Raw genomic sequence first — 19961 nt, forward strand, 5'->3', positions numbered from 1 at the left:
ATTCCACAAGTATTTACTTAGCTCCCACTCTGTGCCCGACCCTGTTCTAGGCGCTAGAGATACATCAGTGAACAAAGCAGGCAGAGTCTTAGAGATCTGCAACAATACACTCAATAAATAAGGATGTGGTCCCATGTGTTTGAAGATGGCTGGTGAAATGGAAAAAATAAAGGAAGCAGAGTGAGGGCCTGGCAGTGCTGGGTGGTGGGAGGAGAGGCAGTGTAGACTGCAGTGTTAAATATGGTGGTCCAGGTGGGCCTCATGGAGAAGGTGACTGCTTGGCAAAAACCAGAGCACAATGGAGTTAGCCAAGCAGGTATCTGTGGGAGAAGCATGTCAACCAGAAGGCATGGCTGGTGCAAGCGCCCTGGGGTAGAAGCATGCCCAGCGTGCTGCATTGTAGGAAGCAGAACAGTGCGGCTAGGGGAGTGTGAGCTACGGAGAAGGCAGAAAAGATGAGGAGATGAAGGAAAAGGGTGAGCAGGAAGCAGAAAGGCAGACGGTTTGACCTTGGCAGCCACTGCAAGGCCACTGGTGTTTATGCCGAGTGAAATGGGAGCCACTGCGGGGTTTTTCAGCAGCGGAAGAGGGATCTGATTTCCCTGAGAAGGATCTCTTTGTCATGTTGAGAACTGATGCCTGGAAAAGTGTCTAGTACATGGAAAGCATGTGAAAACATGTATCTGTCGCTCTTAGAGCAATACCAACTCATGCAGTGGGTGAGAAACACCCAACCCCACAAGGCAGTACAGGGATAAATTACTTCCAGATAATTCCCTCTAGCTACAGGGATTCTCCCATGGGCATCGCTGGTCTCTAGCATTAGCCTCTGCTTGGATCTGACATCAGGAAAGGAGACTGCTGCCTCTCCAGGTGGGCCACTGCGCAGTGGGCTAGCTTTTTCTTCAGAACCCTGCTTGGAATCAGTCCCTAAATGAGCCTGCTTTCCTGGAACCCCACCATGCTCCTGTATCTGCATAGAGCGGTGCAAGTCTGCCCTCTCCGTTCAGAAGCTGAAGACAGCAATGGGGCCTGGCAGTGTCTTACATTCGGAGGTCCAAAGTGGTTTCTAAGGGCACATGGGATTTCCTAGGAAAAGCTCCTGCCATGACAGAAGGAGCTGGCGACTGCCTCTGTGGAGCCCTTAGAGAGGAACTTGAGGGAAAGGAGGGAAGTCCTACAGGACCCCCTTCTTCCCTCTGCCCCCAGCAGGAGACCTTAGAAAACAAGGGGTTGATAGATGAGCCACAGCAAGCCATGGGGTGGGAGTGACTCCTGGGCCATAGACGAGGAAACTGAAAGGCAGGCACTGTAGGCACGAAGGGCTGGCCCGGGGCACCCGCTGGCGAGGACAGCCTTGGAGAGGGCCTGCAGCTCCTCCCCTCTGAGCTGTGCTGCGCTGGCCGCCTGGACCAGGGTGGCTGCTGGAAAGTGTTTTCTCTCTGGGTTTCCTTCTCCTTGGCTCCCAGGGAATCCTCTGGCGGTGCCTCCGGGAGGCTGGTAGCCGGGGAAGCAGGCACGTGAATCCACCGGGCTGCCCCACCCCAACCTGAGGTCAGAGCTGAGGCGTAGGGGCCGGGGTAGGGGCAGAGGTGCCCCGGGGACACCCGGGGGAAGGAGAGAGGAGAGACCCGAGGCGAGTCTTAGGACTCGCCCCTATGACTATGACTACGCGCTGCGTCCGAACCACATGTCCACCCCGCATTTCCCTTCGGGGACCAGATCGCGCTCCCTCAGATGGCTGGAGAGGGGGCAGGCTCCGGGTGAAGGCTGGGGGAGGTACCGGGATGCCGAGTACGCCAGAGCAGGCGGGGGGGTGGATTCCGGCCTCCTGCCGCCTCGGTATCTCGCTTTGCACCGGGCAAAGAAGGGGCCACGACCGGCAAAGAGCGCGTGGAGACGCAGGGACCCGCGATCCAGGGGCAGGAACCCCGCCCCCGCCCGGAAACCTCCCGGGCCCTGAGTCGTGCCCGGCGCTCCCCACCCCACCCCCGCCGCCCCTGCCGTGACTCACGGCCGCTGCCGGCTTGCTAGCGTGTGCGCTCTCCACGCCACAGGCACCTGCTCGCTGGGCGCTGGGCGCTCACTTCTCCCTCGCGCACTGCAGACTCCCGGCGCTGCCGCCGCCACCCAGCCTAGTCTCCGGCTGGGCACAGCGTTCCGCCCTTCCCGCGGCCCCGGGCGCCCACCCACCCGCCATGGCCCAGGCGTGGGCCAAACGGCGGGGCAGCTGGTTGCCCAAACTGGGGTAAGGAGTTGAGGGCTGGGAGCTGCAGAGAGGACCGCGGGACACACGGGGAGCAGGGATGAGTGGCCGTCTCGAGCGGTGGAGACTGGGAAGAAGCCAGGGAGAGTTTGGGTGGGAAGACTCCCAACCCAAGCGGGTGCGGGGCGGGGCTGTGCTCCAACCAGAAAGACGGTGGTCCCTCGCATCGACCCCCGAGGAGAGAGGGGGCGCGCTCTGGGGCGGGGGCGGGGCGGGCTGTGGTAGGAGAGGGGAGGGCGGAGGCGATGCAGCGGTGGAGGCGGCTTGGCGCCCAGCCACTGACCGCCCCCTCCCTTCCCCTCCCCTCCCCCTCTCCCCGCCTCTCTCCGGCTCCGGGTCCGCCACGCCGGACCCGCTCTCTCCGCGCTGCGCTGGGTCGGACGCCAGGTCTGCGCGCCGCGGCTGAGCGCCCACTCGCCCTGCGGAAAGAGCCGCGGAGGAACCGGCGGGGGCGGCGGCGGGAGCGGCGGCCGGAGCCGAAGGAGGTGGCAGTCGGGAGCAGAACCAGAAGGAGACAGGGAGGCAGAAGCTCGCGGCTCCGTGGCGCGCACTCCCTCGGCCAGGGATGGGTCCCGGCGCGGCCCAGCCCCTGCCTGGCCCGCCGGGCAGAGACTGAAGCGCGGATCCCCACCGTCCTGTGGACGACCGGACAGAGAGAGGCACTGACCGATCGCCAGCAGCCTCCCGGTGGGACCGCGTCTCCCGCACACCCCGCGCAGCGCCCCCCGCCGGAGCCGCACCGGGCAAGCCGGCGAGGGAGCGGGGCTGATTGGCGGCCGCCGGCGGCCAGGGGAGGGGGCGCCGCGCGGGGCCATGGCAGGCTCAGAGGCGTCCTAGCCCCAGCCGGAGCCGATCCGAGCCCACACGGCCGCCGCCTCTCCGCTCCCGGGCCCCCGCCGCCACCGCGCCCCCCGCGGGAGATGGAACAGCGGAACCGGCTCGGTGCCCTCGGATACCTGCCGCCTCTGCTGCTGCATGCCCTGCTGCTCTTCGTGGCCGACGGTGAGGGCGGGAACTTTGCTGCCGCGGTGGGCTCGGGGGGATCTTTGCTGGGGCTGCCACTGAGAAGAAGGAGAAGGAGAACGAACCGGGAAGCTTCGCGGTCTCCAGCAATCCCGCTGTGCAGCTCGGGCCCGGAGGGGTAGGGGGAGGCGAGCGGCGAAGGGTCGCCGCAGCAGCAGCGCCGTGCCGGAGTCGTTCCCAGTCCCGCCGGGGCCCCGGCTGCGGAAAGGATGCCTGCGGGGAGCAGGAGTTGGCGCGCCCCAGCCAGGTTCTGGCGGTGCGGCCAGGCGCGGGGGAGAAGCACGAGCCGCCCCCGCCGCCCCTCCTCATCCGGAGGGAAGCAGTAGGCAGCCGATGGCTGGTCCCTGCCGCGGCCCTGCAGCCGCTTCCCCGAACTTTGTTAGCCCCTGCGGCCGTGCGCCACGGAGCAGCTGCGGGGTGGGGGGCACAAGGCCAGCGAGCCAGAGACCGACTGCCTCGCTTTGGGTTGCCCCAGGCCCCCGCCCTACAGCTGGTCACGCCTCTCTCTCTCCCCACCCCCAGCTACATTCACAGAAGTCCCCAAAGATGTGACAGTACGGGAGGGAGACGACATCGAAATGCCCTGCGCGTTCCGGGCCAGCGGAGCCACCTCGTATTCGCTGGAGATTCAGTGGTGGTACCTCAAGGAGCCACCCCGGGAGCTGCTGCACGAGCTGGCGCTCAGCGTGCCGGGCGCCCGGAGCAAGGTAACCCGCCGCCCACGCGGTACCAGCGCGCGCCCGGCTCGCGCCCGGGGCGGGGAGGGCTAACCCGGGAAGGGAAGCAGCCGGCTTCACTCCCGCAGGGCGCCGCCCTGTGGCGCAGGCCATCTTCCACCTTCGCATCCCAAAGCATCTTCAAAGTCAGCAGTGGTTACCCCCAAACCTGTCAATTATTTTGACAGCATCGCTGTTCCCGCCACCTCCCAGAACTCCATTCACGCCCAGCCAGGACGCTTGCTCGTGCTTGCAGGCTGCGGCCCTCTGATGGGTGCTGGATAGTGAAGGAAGCCCCCTTGGTCCCATCAGGCTCTCCCCGCTCTCTGCCACTTTGAGGACCCCAGGGCTCCCAAGGCTGCGTTCCAGAGGCCAGCAGAAAACCGAGTACCGGAAAGCTGGCAGGACCTCCAGCCCTCAGGGGCACAGAGGGGCCACTGCTCTGTGGCCGAAAACAGGCCCACGCTGCCTGTCTAACTCAAAACCCACACTCTAATGTGCACGCTTGCACACACACACCTACACACACAGGGTCCCACCCAGAGTTACTGCCACTGAGCCTCCCGCTGGGTCCTGTCCAGACACAGCGCCCCTCCCTCCAGTTCTTCACCGCTCCCAGTGAGCTGGGGGAGGATTTTGAGCCACGCGGCTGGGCCTAAGGATGCCCAGAGGGAAGGAGAGGGGCTTTCCTTCCCACTCTGGTGTCCATCCAGGCTCCCCAGTTCAGCCGGCAGGTGTGCACCAGGGCAGCCACCCGTTGGTCAGGCACCATGCTAGCTAACTCCAAAGCCCGCTTCCTCCTGGGAAACTCCTGGAAAGCCGGACGTCCTTTGTGCCCTCAACCCCCACCCCCCGGGCGGTTTCGGTCCTAGTCTGCCGGAGGAGGGTGCCCTTGCCTAAAGGCGGATCCGAGTTCCCCCAGCCAGAAGGCCGCGAGCCTCACGTCTCTCTCTCTCCCTCTTTGCATTTTAGGTAACAAATAAGGATGCAACTAAAATCAGCGTAAGTGTGGAGCCCAGCGCGGGCCGCGGGAGACCCCTTCTGGCCGCCTCGCGTCCTGCAGCTCCCTCCCCTTAGCAAGCCGCGGCAGCCGCGCATGTGGGGCCGCGCAAGTAGGGCCGCGATCGCAGCCTTGCATTGGTGGCTGCTCGGCGTGTCCGGGCGCCATCTGTCGCCGGTTGCAGGGTCGGGTTCTCTTTTGTGTAAATCAAGGGTCCAAGGCTTGAGTCCCCTAATTCGGCTCGGCGCTGACCTGTAAAACTCCCCTTGGTTCGGACTGCGCACTTAGGCCCTCTCGCGCCTGCCAGCCTCCGCTCTGCGGGCATTCCTCCCAGCACCGGGAGCGCGCGGCTGCTCGCCCTCGCCGCGATCGTGGCGCCAGCTTCCCGCCCCCTCTGCCCCGCCCTGAGCATCCGCTCTGCGCCCTCCGCTGCAACCCTTTATCCTCCGCCTGGATTGCAGGTCTGGGTGCGGGATGTTGCAGGCTTGCAGGGGACGGGGTAGGGGATGGTTGTGCCAGGCTGCGAGGGGCCGGGGTCATGGGGGGAGATGAGCCCAAGCTTCCCAGCTAGAGCGTAGAAAGGCCTGGAGATGACGAAGCCTCCTCGTGGGCTCGGTTCAGAGGTGAGGGCTCCCTGGGTGTTTGTTGAGAGCCATAGAGCAGTACTTCCCGAAGTCCCCACCCGGGCGCAGGGGAGGAGCACTTCACTGGGGGGCTTCTGGAGATCCCGCGGAAAGGCAGGTTGGTAGCAGGTGGCCAGGGAGCCGGGCAGCAACCTCAGCGTTGCTTGCCTTCTTGGGAAAGCGGAGTGTTAGCTGTAAACGGCGGGGTCCGGTGACAGGGTTGCTTTCCTTAGGACGCGATTCAGGCGGGCCCTCCGTGCTCCGGGAGGTGTGGAGGGCCGGCTGGGGCGGGACTGTCGGTTGGAGCGCGTCGGGGCGGGAAAGACGTGGGGCAGTTAGGGAACAAGGAATCCAGCCTGGGGTTTCCTTAAGGTGCAGGAGGGAGGAAGGAGAGGTGGGCTCTGCCCTTCTGAAGTGCCAGCTACTGGAAGACAAGCAGTGTTGGTTTGTATGGGCGGAGCAGATGCAAGGCGGGCGTTTTGTTAACGTGATGGGGACGTGGGGACACAGTCCAAAGAGCTGGCTGCCCGGCGTCCACGCAGAGTTGGAAGCCCCATGCCACGGGGTAGACGCGGGTGAAAGGGAAGCCGGATCGTGATGGTGGGCAAACCAGGATCCGGGAAGCGTTGGGGTGCGCGGACGAGGAGACACGAAGGCCAGGGCGGCCAGAAGAGCAGGTCTGGGAGCTGCCCAGCCCGGCCTCTAACCCTGCTCTCTTGCAGACCGTGCGCGTCCAGGGCAATGACATCTCACACCGGCTTCGGCTGTCTGCCGTGCGGCTGCAGGACGAGGGCGTGTACGAGTGCCGCGTGTCGGACTACAGCGACGACGACACGCAAGAGCACAAGGCCCAGGCGCTGCTGCGCGTGCTCTCGCGCTTCGCGCCGCCCAACATGCAGGCCGCCGAGGCCGTGTCCCACATCCAGAGCAGCGGCCCGCGTCGCCACGGCCCAGCCAGCGCCGCCAGCGCCAACAACGCGGGCGCCGCGAGCCGCACCACCTCCGAGCCCGGCCGCGGCGACAAGAGCCCGCCTCCCAGCAGCCCTCCCGCCGCCGTCGATCCCGCAGTCCCCGAGGCCGCAGCAGCCTCCGCGGCCCACACGCCCACCACCACAGTCGCGGCAGCTGCTGCTGCCTCGTCAGCGTCGCCGCCATCGGGACAGGCGGTCCTGCTGCGCCAGAGGCACGGTTCCGGTAAGGGCGCGCGGAGAGAGGGCGCACGCGCGGGGATGGCTCAGGGCTAGGGCTGCGCGAGGACGACCCGGGGGGCTCCGGACCCAGGACCCGCCCCCTGGGCGCATTTGCATATGCATACTCCTTCCTAGTTAGGTCGGGAGCGCCCTCCCCTACGGCCCTCTTCCCGAGGTTTCTCTGTCTTTACTCCTGGCCTCTGGAAGCATTTATGATGTGCATTTATGAATGGAGGAGAGGGCTGCCCTGCCAGCTACCTCAGGGTACGCTGGAGGCTGCAGTGTGGGGAGGCGACCTCTTTTGGGTTTGGAGAACTGGACCCTGAGGGCTGAGCTCCGATGGTGGCAAGGGGCCAGTACTCTGCCAGCATCGGTGGTGGAAATGAGCTATCCCCAGATGGGGGCACTGGCACCTGGTGGAGAGCGGGAGGCGGTTAAAACTTGAGTTGCGTTGGTTTCTATTTTGTGTGCTCGATTGAACAGACTTTGCCCAAGGGCGTGGAGGGGCCTGGCTGTGTTGTAACCTACGCTCCCTTTGGCTAAATGCAGAATGGCCCTAGGCACCAGCTCTGTACTCTGCTGTAAATCGCAGATCCTCTCCCTTTGGCTTTGGGGTGGGGGCAGTAAGGACTGAGCCCTAAGCCACTATTAGGAAGGCACCCAGAGGGGAAGGCTTGCTTTCTTAGGGAGCTGAGAGGCTGGGAGAAGGAATTGGGGGTGGGGGCGGGATGTGGGAAGGCAGAAGGAGGAGAAAATGATGGCTTGACTACCCCCTGGTAGGCAGCTCTGGGGCGGTAGAAGCCATTGGCAGAGGCGGGGGGGGGGGGGCGGGGGGGGGTGGTTATGGAGAGTAGAAAGGCTTGCCAGTGTGCCCCTCCTCCCAAGGCATCCCCCACTCTCTCCCCCTGCTCCAAGCTGGGCCTCAGAGCCCACCCCAGTGCCTGACTGTGAGCAGGTTGCTCCCTCCCTCAGCCCCTCTCCTCCATCTTGTTTGATGCAGAGTCCCACAAGGAGCATCTCTCCTGGCCACATGGCCCTGGAAGCCTGGCTTTGGATACAGGTGCATGTGAAACCTCCCAGATGTGACAGAGCACATTGTCACACCCCTATGGTGGTAGTTCCCAAAGGGTGGTCTGCCTGCAGGCTCCTGGACTACCTGCAGAATCCATAGGGGCAGGTCTTCATGTCCTTAGTGTCACCATCTCATCCTGCCTCCCTGGCTAACTCTCAAGCCCTCCGACAGTTGAGCCTGCAGTCTGCCTGGCACATCAGTTCAGTTCTGTTTCTCATTCAGCTCCACCCACTGTAGCAGCCTCCTCAGTGCGTCTCAGGCTATTGGCTTGATCCGAAGGCCTCATCCCTCTTGGATGCCACACAGGGCCCTACAAGACTGTCCCTCAGGCTACTGGGGAAGGTAGGGACCTGCAGAAGGCCTCCACAGCCCAGCTGGGAGCTTTCCACTCCCTGCACTAAGATATCCGTAGGTGCGGTGACAAATAAACCCCAAAAGGCCAGTGGCTTGACAAAATTCAAATTTAATATTCCTCATTCATATCAAGTCCTGCCCTGGAGTGCCCTGGAGCATGTGGTGGCTCTGTTCCATGCAGTCATCCAGGGACCCAGGCTGAGAGTACCAGCCTCAGCAGGAGGCTTCCAGAGTCACTCTGGGCATGACATAGAGCCAGCAGACCAGGGAGGAAAGACAGAAGCAGCCCTTGTCAGCTCACTGCCCTAAGAGAATGAAGCCCTAATGCTCTCAGGCATGCATTGTGTATAATGAATCAACTTGTTTCATATGCATTTAGGACGGCCCTAAGTATGTATCATTCTTGGGAGACTGAGAAAATAGCCACTCAAATCATTCTGGCAGCGCTTAACGCTCTCAGAGAAAAGCTGGTTTAGAAAAATGGCAAGGTGTTTTTTAAGGGCTACGTCTAGAAGTGGTAAATATTACTTCTACCCTCTTCCATCGGCCAGAACTCAGTCACATGGTCCAACATGGATGTAGGGCCCGCTGGGAAATGTAGTCCTTGGAGCAGCGGCTGATTTCGGGCCTCATCTCTTCACAGTGCAACAGGAGGGTGACTCTTCGAGGAGTTAGCCATCTCTGTTCAGCATACAGGCAGTGCTCAAGGAGAGTGCCTATTGACTTACAGAGCCATTGGCTTAACTGATGCTGGTTGGTGAAGAGAACATCCTTCTTCCCCCTCCCCTTGGGCCCCAGCAAGGAAATGTGTGCATTACAGGCTGGGACGTACCTCTAGGATATTCCTGGAGGATTTGAAAGGCAGAAGTCCAGATGTAAGTTGTGCCTCCACCACTTACTGGCTGTGTGATTTTAGGCAAATGACTTACCATCTCTGAGTCATCTGTAAAATGAACAGGATAATCTCTCTGACCTCAGAGGGAGCTTGGTATGGAAACTGCTGCACATATATGTTCATTATTATCACCCTGGTCATTAGCTGCACTAGCTGGAGAGGAGGGGATGGGCAGATAAAGCTAAAAGGTTGGCAATTGGAAGCCAGGCTATGGAGGGCCTTGAATGCCAAGTAGAACCAGCAGTTGGTTAAAGACTTTGGTCAAGACCGTGTGAAAGAGATCTTTGAGAGTGAACTTCGTTGTGCTCACAAAATGATAATGAGACCAAGGTCATGAGTGTACTCCTGCTTGAATCTGTCTCTTCCGCTGGCCTTCAGCCTGAGTCCCAGGCCCAGCCACAGATGACCTGACTGCCTGCCACAGCCAGTCCGATCTCCAGTCTCTGTGCTGGCCGTGGAGGCTGAATGAGAGAGTGAAGATGCTCTAGGACATCTCATCCGGGGAAGGTGGGCCAGACAGTGCCCTTCTTCCCAGAAGATATGGAGGTCCTCAGGTCAGCTCCATGCCGATGGCACAGTGCCCAGTGCCATCCCAGCAGATAGGACCTTGGGCACCCACCAGCCACGGGGCCATATGTTAATGCCCTTGTGGGTCACTCTGCCTTCCGCAGAGGGGCTGATGTCCGCTGCCATCTAGAAAGCACAGCTTGCCTGGATCCCAGCGGGGCTGACAGCAGCACCCCTGGGATAGAGGTACAGTGGCCTCTGAGGTCTCTGTCACCCCCTAACCCTTGCCAGCTCCTGAACAGGCCAGGAACTGTGTAGACACATCTCAGAAAGAACCTCCAGTCTCTCTCCAAGTCTCCTTTGGGGTGCCCAGAAGGTGGGCCTTCAGCTGGGAGGTCAGAAAACCTGTGTCCCTCACTCTCCAGGTGAAGCTCTTATGAGAGTGGTTCTGCTCCAGGCACTCTATGTCCCACTCTGGGCACGGAAAATGGATGGCAAGACCTGTCATTCACAAACACATCCGAACAGCCTTGATGCCAAGGAGGGAGCCATGCTCAGTCTTGTGTCCCACCTCGCCCCGGTCACCCAAGGCCACCCAGGCTGTGTGCTGTCAGTGTGAAGCCTGCAGACTGTGTTTTGGAGGATGGGCATTAGTAACCTTTCTGTACGGCTGCATCACCAGCCAGTGCCCCGAGCTCGGCTGCTGGCACCAGGTCCTGCTGAGCGCCTTGAGAGGCAGCAAGCCAGCCGCTTTGCTCAGAACCACAGCAGCCTGAGCTGCAGAGGGAGCTCGGGGCAGACGACCTTGGGCCTGGCCTCCCAGCCTTGCAATTCTAGGCAGCTTGATGGGGAGGGGTCCAGAAAGGACCGCTGCCTCTTGGTTAATAGTCAAGAGTGTTTGCAGAGGATATCAACCAGGGTGCTGGCAAAGGCACATGGAACATTCAAACAGGGTCACCGGGGGGATAGAAAGAGTGCATGTATCAAGGTGTGGACAGGGTTAGGGCAGCCAACAAAGGATGGGTGCAGGTCCCCAGGGCTGGCATCAGTGGGAGCCATCAGCAGACCTAGCCTAAAGGAGCCAAGACAGGGGCAGCTGGTAGCACCCAGAGAGTAGGAGGGGAGGCACACAGCCATCTCACAGTCACACAGCAAGGATCTCACTCTCCTCCCGCCCTCCATTCCCTGTCTGGGCCTCCCATTGGCCAAACCCTCCTGGAACCTGAGGGCAGGGGCACCCATGTGGTGCAGGCTATAGAGGTCAGCCCTCAGGGGCTCACAGCAGAGTGGAGAAGGGTGGGCTGAGGACCTGGGGACACTGAAGAGGCTCAGGGCCAGGCACAGTGGCTCATGTGCTGGGCGCAGTGGCTCACGCCTGTAATCCTAGCACTTTGGAAGGCCGAGGCGGGTGGATCACCTGAGGACAGAAGTTTGAGACCAGCCTGGCCAACATGATGAGATCCTGTCTCTACTAAAACCACAAAAAATTAGCTGGGTGTGGTGGCAGGCACCTGTAATCCCAGATACCTGGGAAGGCTGAGGCAGGATAATGACTTGAACCTGGGAGGCAGAGGTTGAAGTGAGCCGAGATCGCGCCATTGCACTCCAGCCTGGGCAACAAGAGTGAAACTCTGTCTCAAAAAAGAAAGAAAGGAAGGAAGGAAGGAAGGAAGGAAGGAAGGAAAGAAAGAAAGAGAAAAGAGAGGCTCAGGACACTGGCCATTTCAGATTGGCGACTGCAGGGGTGGTCCCAGCACATCTCCCCACATAGTCCCCCATTAAGCGATCGTTCCTGGAAGGAAGTCAGAAAAAAGTCCCTATTTTTTAAGTGAGCCACTTTGGTAATGCCACAAAGGAGAGAGGGGGGACTTCCTCCAGCCCTCATCCGTTAGCTACTGCACAGCGAGGCAAGAAAGCCCTTCCCATGCCGTATGTGTACCCAATACAGCCAAATACATATTTGCACTAAAAGTTGATGTGCAAAAACTCATTCATTTCACGTCTCATTTGTCAAGAGACATTTTGGTATTTGTGCTTAAAAATAAACATGGACTGGATTAGCAGAGCAGAGCAGGCGCAGGAGGCCGGGCCCTGTCTTAGCTATGTTCATAAATCTGGCTCCTAATTAATCTGAATGCTGACCCATTTTTCGTGAACACTTTGTTGCTGGTTACCATTTCTAGAAAAGAGAGAGAGAGACCAGAGTATCTTCCAGACAAACATTTCTAAATGGAAAAGGCACCGCAGTGAAGTCTAGCACGGCCTCAAAAGAATCCAGTTTGCAACTGAATGGCTGGCGTGTTGGCCATAGGTTCCCCTCTGCAGGGACCTTGGGATCAAAGCAGTGGCGTGTGAACCTCTAATTAGCCTCAGGGTTCTGGCTCCAAGGGAAGGCACCATGGCCCCCACAGAGAGCCGGCTGGATGTGGCAAGCTGCTGCTGGGTGCCCACACGGAGAACTGCCTCTCAATATTTCAATTAATAATGAGAGAAAGACAGCCAAGGCCATGGATATGACGGCTATAGAGAGGCTGCAGCTGCTGGGAGCCATCAAGGGGGAGCATCCTTGGATGTCACCATGGCAACCGTAAACCGTGACCAAAGGGGGCCGTGGGCAAGGTGGAGACAGTCACTACATCTCGACCCATGCCCTGGTGATGACAGAGCTGAAGGAATGGCACACACGTGACCCAAGAGAATCGTGATGCAGCAGAGTCACCAGCAGTACCAGCAGGCCTAGGACCTGTGGGCCCTGAGCAAGCCATGGAGGTGGCCACCTGGTTTTCCCATCTCCCCGGACCCACGAGGACCCAAAGGCCCTTGCCTTAAATGAACAATCCACTCTTCCCCCAAGCTCTGATGTGACATGAGAATTATAATTAAGAAGAAAACAAATCTGGCAAGAGATGTCCCAGAGAAGAGAGGGCGAGGCTCTCTGAGCATCCTGAAAGAGAAAATTAAAGGATTTCATAAAGGAAATGGCTGAGCCTCACAGCTGGCAAGCGATGCCTGCTTCATCCCTAACAGCAGCAATCTTACACCATTATCAGCCACATGGCATCCTCTCCCCCAGCAGCCAGTCACTGGGAGCCTGCTGGGCCCAGCCCCACTCTTGCCATGAGGGGGATCCAGAGATGGCAGCGTGAACCCAAACTTAGAGGAGCCAGGGCACCCAGGTAATTCCAGGACAAAGCAGTCTGTGCTGTGCCAGCACTAATCCAGCTGAGGCAATCAGGAGAGCCTTCCTGTAGGTGGTGTGTGACTTACGGCTTGAAAGAAGCACCTGGGGCTGAAGTCCTCCCAATTAGGTCAGACCTTGGAAAGCTTTCAGATGCCCCCTCTCTCCTTCCCAAGATTGGAGAAGTCCACACCAAATGGAATGGCCTTTGTGTATCAGTCAGCTCACTGGGCAACCATCCTTTCAGCATCAGGAAGACCCTAAATTCAGGATAAAACAGCTGCTCTTGGATTATAATAATGATAAATAATAACATTTGCCTTTTACTGAGCACTTACTCTGTGCCACGCTCTCCTCTCACTGGCTTTCCTCCTTCCCGCAGTTCTCCCTAATGCCTCCTGCTTCAGTCCATCCCCCAGAAGACACAGCGCTCTCTCTGTGCTCATAGCCAGAGCCCAGACTCTCTCCCCAGCTGGAGTGGCAGCCCCCAAGAAAAGAGCTGGGAGCCAGCCTTGTTAAATGTCACCGTGAGCTAACCCCGCAACAAGGAACTGCTCATTAAACACGCCAGGTGCATATCCTTAAAGCTCTGAATATTAAGGATTCCCCAAGCATCCGTGGGGATAAATGAGGTCAAGTGCTTTTGTAATATGATATTGATTAGTTCTGCTCTGTGTGGACAGAGCAAGGCCTTGGCTGTGGTCTAAACCCCTGAGCTTTCTGGGAGACACCAGCATGGTTTTAACACATTTTTGCAGCACAGGTGAAAAATAAAAGCATTATCTTTTTTATTCCCCCATGCTTTGCCGACTATCACCAGGCATCTCTTGGAAACTTGTATCCAGAGCAGTGAGAAGGTTTCACTTTGCCTTACATAAGGGCTGCAGGGAAGTTTGAGATGAGAAGTCAACAGGCTCAGCCCCTGTAACTCCCGATTGCTGCCTATTCCTGATGAAGGATGACACACCTCCTTCCCCGGGGTGGTGCTTCTAGGGAAATTAGCCTGCTTGTCAGTGGCTTTGGTGCTCTCAGGGAAGATGTGCTGTAAATACCAAGATGGAGGATGCAGTCTGGCCTCCTGTGGGTTAGGGTGTAGCTGCTGTTAAGCAGCCAGTGGTGGAGGTGGCTGGGGGGCCGCTTGCAGACAGCAGCACCCTCGGTGACCGCAAAGTATGAGCATAGCCCAGGCCCCTTCTCCGGCCTGCATCCTCCACAGGATGGCCCTTGAGAGAAAGACCTTGTGCAAAGCCTGTCCCTGCCAGCAATCCTGTTTCTGGAAGTTATTGGTTGTTTTGTTCTGTCGTTACTGCTCTCCGGGCTAAAATATCAAAGCTACCTTGGACAGGCTTCACTTGGCCCTGGTTCTTGCAGTTCAAGAGGAACGTTGAGGGGTCCTGGCATTGGCATGAAATAAGGAGCCAAAGTGGACATTTTGGAAGATTTTCCCCACACCCACCCGCCCCCCGCACCCACCTACTCTCCCACACCCATGGGCCCTGCTCCATCCAGCTCAGAAGTAACCAGCTTGCCAGAAGGGCCACTGAGAGGGACAGGGCACCCCCTAAAAGTCCCAGCTGAGCACCCGATGCCCGTTAGAGACCGAGGCCAGGAAAATTACCTAGGCAGGTCAGTCCTCCCCACAGCTGCCCATGCTGGTGGGAGAACCAAAGCATCACCCAAGGGAGACTGAACATGGTTCCAGAGGAAGTTACACTCTCTACCACTTTCAACCATTGCATTCTCTCCTGACATCTCAAATGTTCCTCACTGTTCAGCCTGCTGGCTCACAGGTAAGCCAAGATTTTAATGCCAACAAATATGCCCCATTTCTGGGCCTTTACTGGGCTCTGGCCCTGCAAAAGTCACAGCATGTGCTTCTCACTCCTGCCCTTCATACCCTAAGTATTATACTTGTTTTCCGGATACATCCAACCATTTGATTGGAATCTTGAGTCCATCACTTCCCACTCTCTGTGTGCGAGTTCCATCATCTGTTATTGTCAGCACGACACCGACTTCTATGCCAGAGAGTGGTTGGCAGGATCGGGGAGGATAATCCGTGGAAAGATGTTAGCTTAGCACAGGGCCTGGCACCTAGAATACACTCAGTGGATGTTGGCTTTGGTAACCAGCGTTATTCATGGGAATGGTGTTAACCATCCAGGATCGCTTACTAAGCTGGACAGAATGCTCTGATCTGAGACTTCCTTCATGAGACCGCCCTCCCTCCTGCACTTGCTGTGAGCATGATGGAGCTAATGGTGATAGTATTCGTCCATTTTGCATTGCTATCAGGGAATACCTGAGTCTGGTCATTTATAGAGAAAAGAGGTTTATCTGGCTCACAGTTTTGCAGGCTGTACGAGCAAGGCACCAGCATCTACTTGGCTTCTGGTGAGGCTTCAAGGAGCTTTAACTCAAGGCAGGGGAGTAGACGTGTCACATGGTGAGAGAGGAAGCAAGAGAGAGAGGGAGGATGTGCCAGGCTCTTTAAACAACCAGCTTTCATGTGAAGTAATAGAGTAGGAACTCACCCATTACCTCATTACCATGAGGAGGGCACCAGGCCATTTGTGGGGGATCCACTCCCATGACCCAGTTACCTCCCACCGGGACCCACCTCCAACACTGGGGATCACATTTCAACATAAGGTTGGAGGGGACAAACATCCAAACCATCTCAGTGATGGGGCTGATGGAGCTCAGAAACAGAAAGGGCCATCAGATTGCAAATGGTTCGGAGAGTTGCTGTTTTTGTACGTTCTCTGGCTGCACCATTTCAAGGGGGGAAGGTAGAAAGATAGGGATGGTGCCACATCCTCATCCTAGTCTGGTTGGGGCTGTTTGCCATGAGTCAGGAGCTCCTTGGTGAACAAGGACAGCTTCATCATGGTTTCGTGTGGTCCATCAGCAAATTAAGCCCCCAAGTTTGCCCATGTGCCGAGTCCTGGCTGTGCTAACAGGGGTCCTGGGGAAAGCTGCTCCATGTCATGCCTGGTCATGCTTCTTTGTCATATAGGCTGCTGCCAGTGGTGGGGGCATTGTGATTGGAGGGGGTAGGGCCTTTTGGGTGGCAAGGAGAAGGTCAGGAGAGGCTGGTGTCTGCAGCACTGGACAGCTGTGTCTCCATGGAAGAAGTGAGGAGAAGGTAGAAAGCTCTCTCACCATGTCATATAGCCAGAAAGCCTCCTGGGGTAGGTCTAGACTGAGAGAAGATGCCCCGAGTCCCCGTCACTGGGGCCTTTACAGAGATAGAGTGAGAGAGAGAGGGAGAGCCGCCTGTGTCAGGGAGTGTCCCACAGGGATGGGCCTTTTGGGGACTCAGGCCACCGTTACAAGCTCAGGACGTGTGCTGGTTCTTCCACCTGTGTTCCCGCATTTTGCTTTTCACATTCACATCCACCCCAGCTTCCCTTTCTGTGGCTCACTGTGCGCAGAGATTGCTAATAAAGGTGCCACTTGGCACCGAGGCTAGTGAGAAGAATGAAGGACAGAGATAACACCTCTGGGATGCGCTGGGAGTGTGAGCAGGCTGCAGACCAGGCCAGGAAGCCAGGACCCCTCCTGCCTGTCTCCACCTCTCATGCCCATGTGAGCCTGCTTCCCTCCCAGCACAGACAGCCCACTGCAGACTCCTGCTGGAGACCCACCCACCTGTAATGAGATAGCTCTGGAGACAGGGAGCCCTCCCTCTGCTGACCCTGGCCTGCTGCCCATCCGCTGCCCTAAGGAAGGAAGGCATGGTTTTCTTTAAGCCAGGAAAGCCCAGCTGCAATGTCAGTCCCCTTAGAGTGACTTTTACTACAATTGATTCTCGTACAAATGCTGCTTGGCCCAGAGGAAGGATCTTTAATAAACCTATGGAAGGGGGAGCTGACACCACATCAGGCTCAGTGTGAGTCGGGAGTGGGGATTCCTGGTCTGCTATATCTGGTATGGCCCAGGCCAAGGGGCAGGGAGCTACCCAGAGCATCAGGCAGACCTAGCCCCTGCCCCGGGGAGGAGCTCATGGTCTAGTTATGGTGGCCATGCAGGAGGATGAACCCAGGGCTCAGCTCAGGCACAAGAGGGTCTCAGAAATGGTGGGCTACCAGGATGGACTAGTAGTTGGGAAGAACTCAGAAAGGTGGGGCAAGGGTGGGCTGGTAATTGGGAGAAGACTTCCTGACCCTGCAGCCAAAGGAGTTTCTTTCATTCTGAGCACCTAGATGTGCCTTGCTGCTGCCTCAGGGCTCCCAGCAGTTCTTTCCCTGTCCTGCAGTCAACACCTGCTAAGTGCCCCATCCAGACTGATGCCCATGGACAGCATGCCTGGTTCATTCTCACTGCTGTTTCCCCACTGTCCTATATTCATCGGACTTGGTACTAGTTCATTAATTCATTCAATCATTCATCCAGCAAATGTCCATGGAGCATTTTTTTATGTGCAGGAACTTTTCTAGTCACTGAGGGCACAATGTGATTAAGACTAATGAGGTCCTGAGAAAGTGACAGAGGAAGAGACAGTCATTGATCTAATAGTCACATAGCAAGTGGAAATTTGCAGCCATGGCTGGTACTGTAAAGGAGAGGCCCATGGGCTATGGGAGCTAAAATAAGGAGATTTGACCCAGTCAGGGAAGGGTCACCAAGAAAGTGACATTAGAGCCATAATCAGGAAGATGGTTAAGAGTTGGCCAGGTAAAGAAAGAAGGTAAAGCTTTCCAGGAAGAGGGGCTCACATGTGCAAAGGTCCTGTGGCAAGAGGAATCTGGGGAAATGCAAAGGCCTCACAAAAGCTTACTGTGGTGGGTGCAGAGAAAGCAAGATGGGGAAGCAAAGGGGAAATTAAGTCAAGAGTCAGAGTTTACTGGTCAAACAGGATCAAACTGTAAGACCTTTTGAAGAGATCAGGAAGCTTTGGCTTTATCCTAAGGGCAGTGGGATGGGGTTTGAGTGGCTAGGGCATGATGCTTTCAGAAATGGTCACTCTAGTTGCAATGTTTGCAATGTGGAGATTGGAGAGGTGGGATGAATTTGGTAGATGAGGGAGACCACTTTGGAGGCAGTGATCCAGTCAAGAGATGATGGGACTTGGACTCATTGGATGGATGGGTTGATGGATGTCTGAATGGGGTGATAAAAACAAGTAGTTGGTGGGTGAGTGAAGGGAAGGATGTGTGAATGGATGGGGGATGAATGGGAGGAAGGATGAATAGATAGGTGGATGATGGAAGAATGAATGGATGGGTAGAAAGAAGAATGAGTGGATGAGTGGACAAATTGGACAATTAATAGATGGGTGGAAGGAAGGATGAATGGATGAGATAATAAATGGATGGGTAGACGGAAAATGAGTGGATGGGTAGATGGGTAGATAGAAGGGAGAATAAATGAGTGAGTAGAAGGATGATAAGTTGATGGGTAGATGGGTGGATGGGTAGAAGGAAGGATGAGTGAATAGGTAGATGGGTGGATGGTGGGAGAATTATTGGATGGGTGGAAGGAAGGATAAGGGAATGGGTGAATCAGTGGGAAAATGAATGGATGGGTAGAAGGAGAATGAGTGGATGGGTAAATGGGTGGGCAAATGGGAGAATGAATGGATAGATACAAGGATGACAAGTGGATGGGTAGATGGGTGGGTGGATGGGAGAATGAATGGATGGATACAAGGATGACGAGTGGATGGGTAGATGGGTTGATGGATGGGAGAATGAATGGGTAGGAAGAAGGATGGTGAGTAGATGGTAGATGGGTGAATGGATGGGAGAACGAATGGATGAGTAGAAGGGTGATGAGTAGATGGTAGATGGGTGAATGGATGGGAGAATGAATGGGTGGGCAGAAGGATGATAAGTAGATGGGTAGATGGGTGGGTGGATTGGAGAATGAGTGGATGGGTAGAAGAATGATAAGTAGATGGGTAGATGGGTGAATGGATGGGAGAATGAATGCACAGATACAAGGATGATGAGTGGATGGGTAGATGGGTGGATGGATGGGAGAACGAATGGGTGGGTAAGAAGAAGGGTGAATCAATGTGTGAATGGGTGGATGGATGGGAGAATTAGTGGATGGATAGAAGAATGATGCATAGATGGGTAGATGGGTTGATGGTTGGGAGAATGAATGGGTGGGTAGAAGGAAGATGAGTGGATGGGTAGATAGGTAGATGGATGGGAGAATGAATGGGTGGATGGATGGATGGATGCATGGACGGATGAGTAGATTGGGAATGGGTAGAAAAATAAATAGCTGATGGATAAGTGGAAAGAAGACATGAGTGGGTGGATGGGTGAATGGAGAGTAGAAAGTAGGAGAAATGGATAAGTAGCTAAAACATGGATGGAAAGATGGGTAGATTTGGGATACAAGTTGAGGCTTGCAGGATGGGTGGGATTGGGATTTCAGGCATGCCTAAGGTTGGAGTTTCCAGCAACTGAACACTGCACACTCATGTCTTCCAGGAAGGAAGCCATAGGAAAAAAGTCTCCAGGTAGTGGTAGGGCCCAGAATTCCATGCCATTCCATGCTTCTTCCTGCAGTCCCTAGGTCACTGAACATAGACAGAAGGGAAGGGCAGAGTGAGTGGACACAGCCAATCCCAACCTGCTTCCAGCTCCCCTAACCCCTCAGCCTTCAGGGACAGGAAAGGTGGACCTCCTCCCTCTGCTGGGCACTGGGTACTCTGGTGGATGCAGCCTGGCCCAGATTTGCTGATTCTTGTCCATGTACAAATTAATGTAGATATGTTTTTTCAGGCATTTAAGAAATCCCATCTCCAGGTGGGCAGATAAATAACTGTATTCACATTAAAGACTAATGTAACAAAAATACACCAGGCAATAATTCATAATGCATTCTATTCTACAGAGTCATATTTTAATGCGTGACATATCCCAGGCAGCTCCTCTGTGCTAATTTCATTTAATGAGCACATGTTATAGAATTTTCAGAGCACTATCCCTGGGCAATTAAAATATGTTAACCTTTTTGGTGTTTCTAAAGAAAAGTCCTCACTGTGAAACAGAAAGAAATATCCAGGTGTCACTGAGGTGGAACCCAAAGGCGAGTTGTAATGGGAAAGGACTGCTGTTAGGTCCTGCGTGTGCTGGTTGGAGGGACCTACAGCCTCCTCCCGGACCTCAGGCCATG

At 56.5% G+C, this 19961-nt stretch overlaps 1 protein-coding gene across 3 annotated transcripts in view; it reads left to right on the forward strand.

The window, feature by feature from the left end:
* The first annotated feature begins 2149 nt into the window (after positions 1-2149).
* The window catches only part of VSTM2B (V-set and transmembrane domain containing 2B), a 40406-nt gene continuing 22594 nt past the window's right edge, over positions 2150-19961 (forward strand). The window contains exons 1-5 of one of the 3 annotated variants that reach the window (XM_032170319.2): positions 2150-2248; positions 2654-3268; positions 3812-3996; positions 4978-5007; positions 6351-6822. In XM_032170319.2, the coding sequence (XP_032026210.1) occupies positions 3187-3268; positions 3812-3996; positions 4978-5007; positions 6351-6822 (769 nt within the window). In that variant the 5' untranslated portion in view covers positions 2150-2248; positions 2654-3186. The other 2 variants (XM_058425336.1, XM_058425337.1) reach the window with 2 other exon arrangements.

The sequence above is a fragment of the Hylobates moloch genome, unplaced genomic scaffold (assembly GCF_009828535.3).
Source record: "Hylobates moloch isolate HMO894 unplaced genomic scaffold, HMol_V3 SCAFFOLD_12, whole genome shotgun sequence".
Classification (NCBI taxonomy): Eukaryota; Metazoa; Chordata; class Mammalia; order Primates; family Hylobatidae; genus Hylobates; species Hylobates moloch.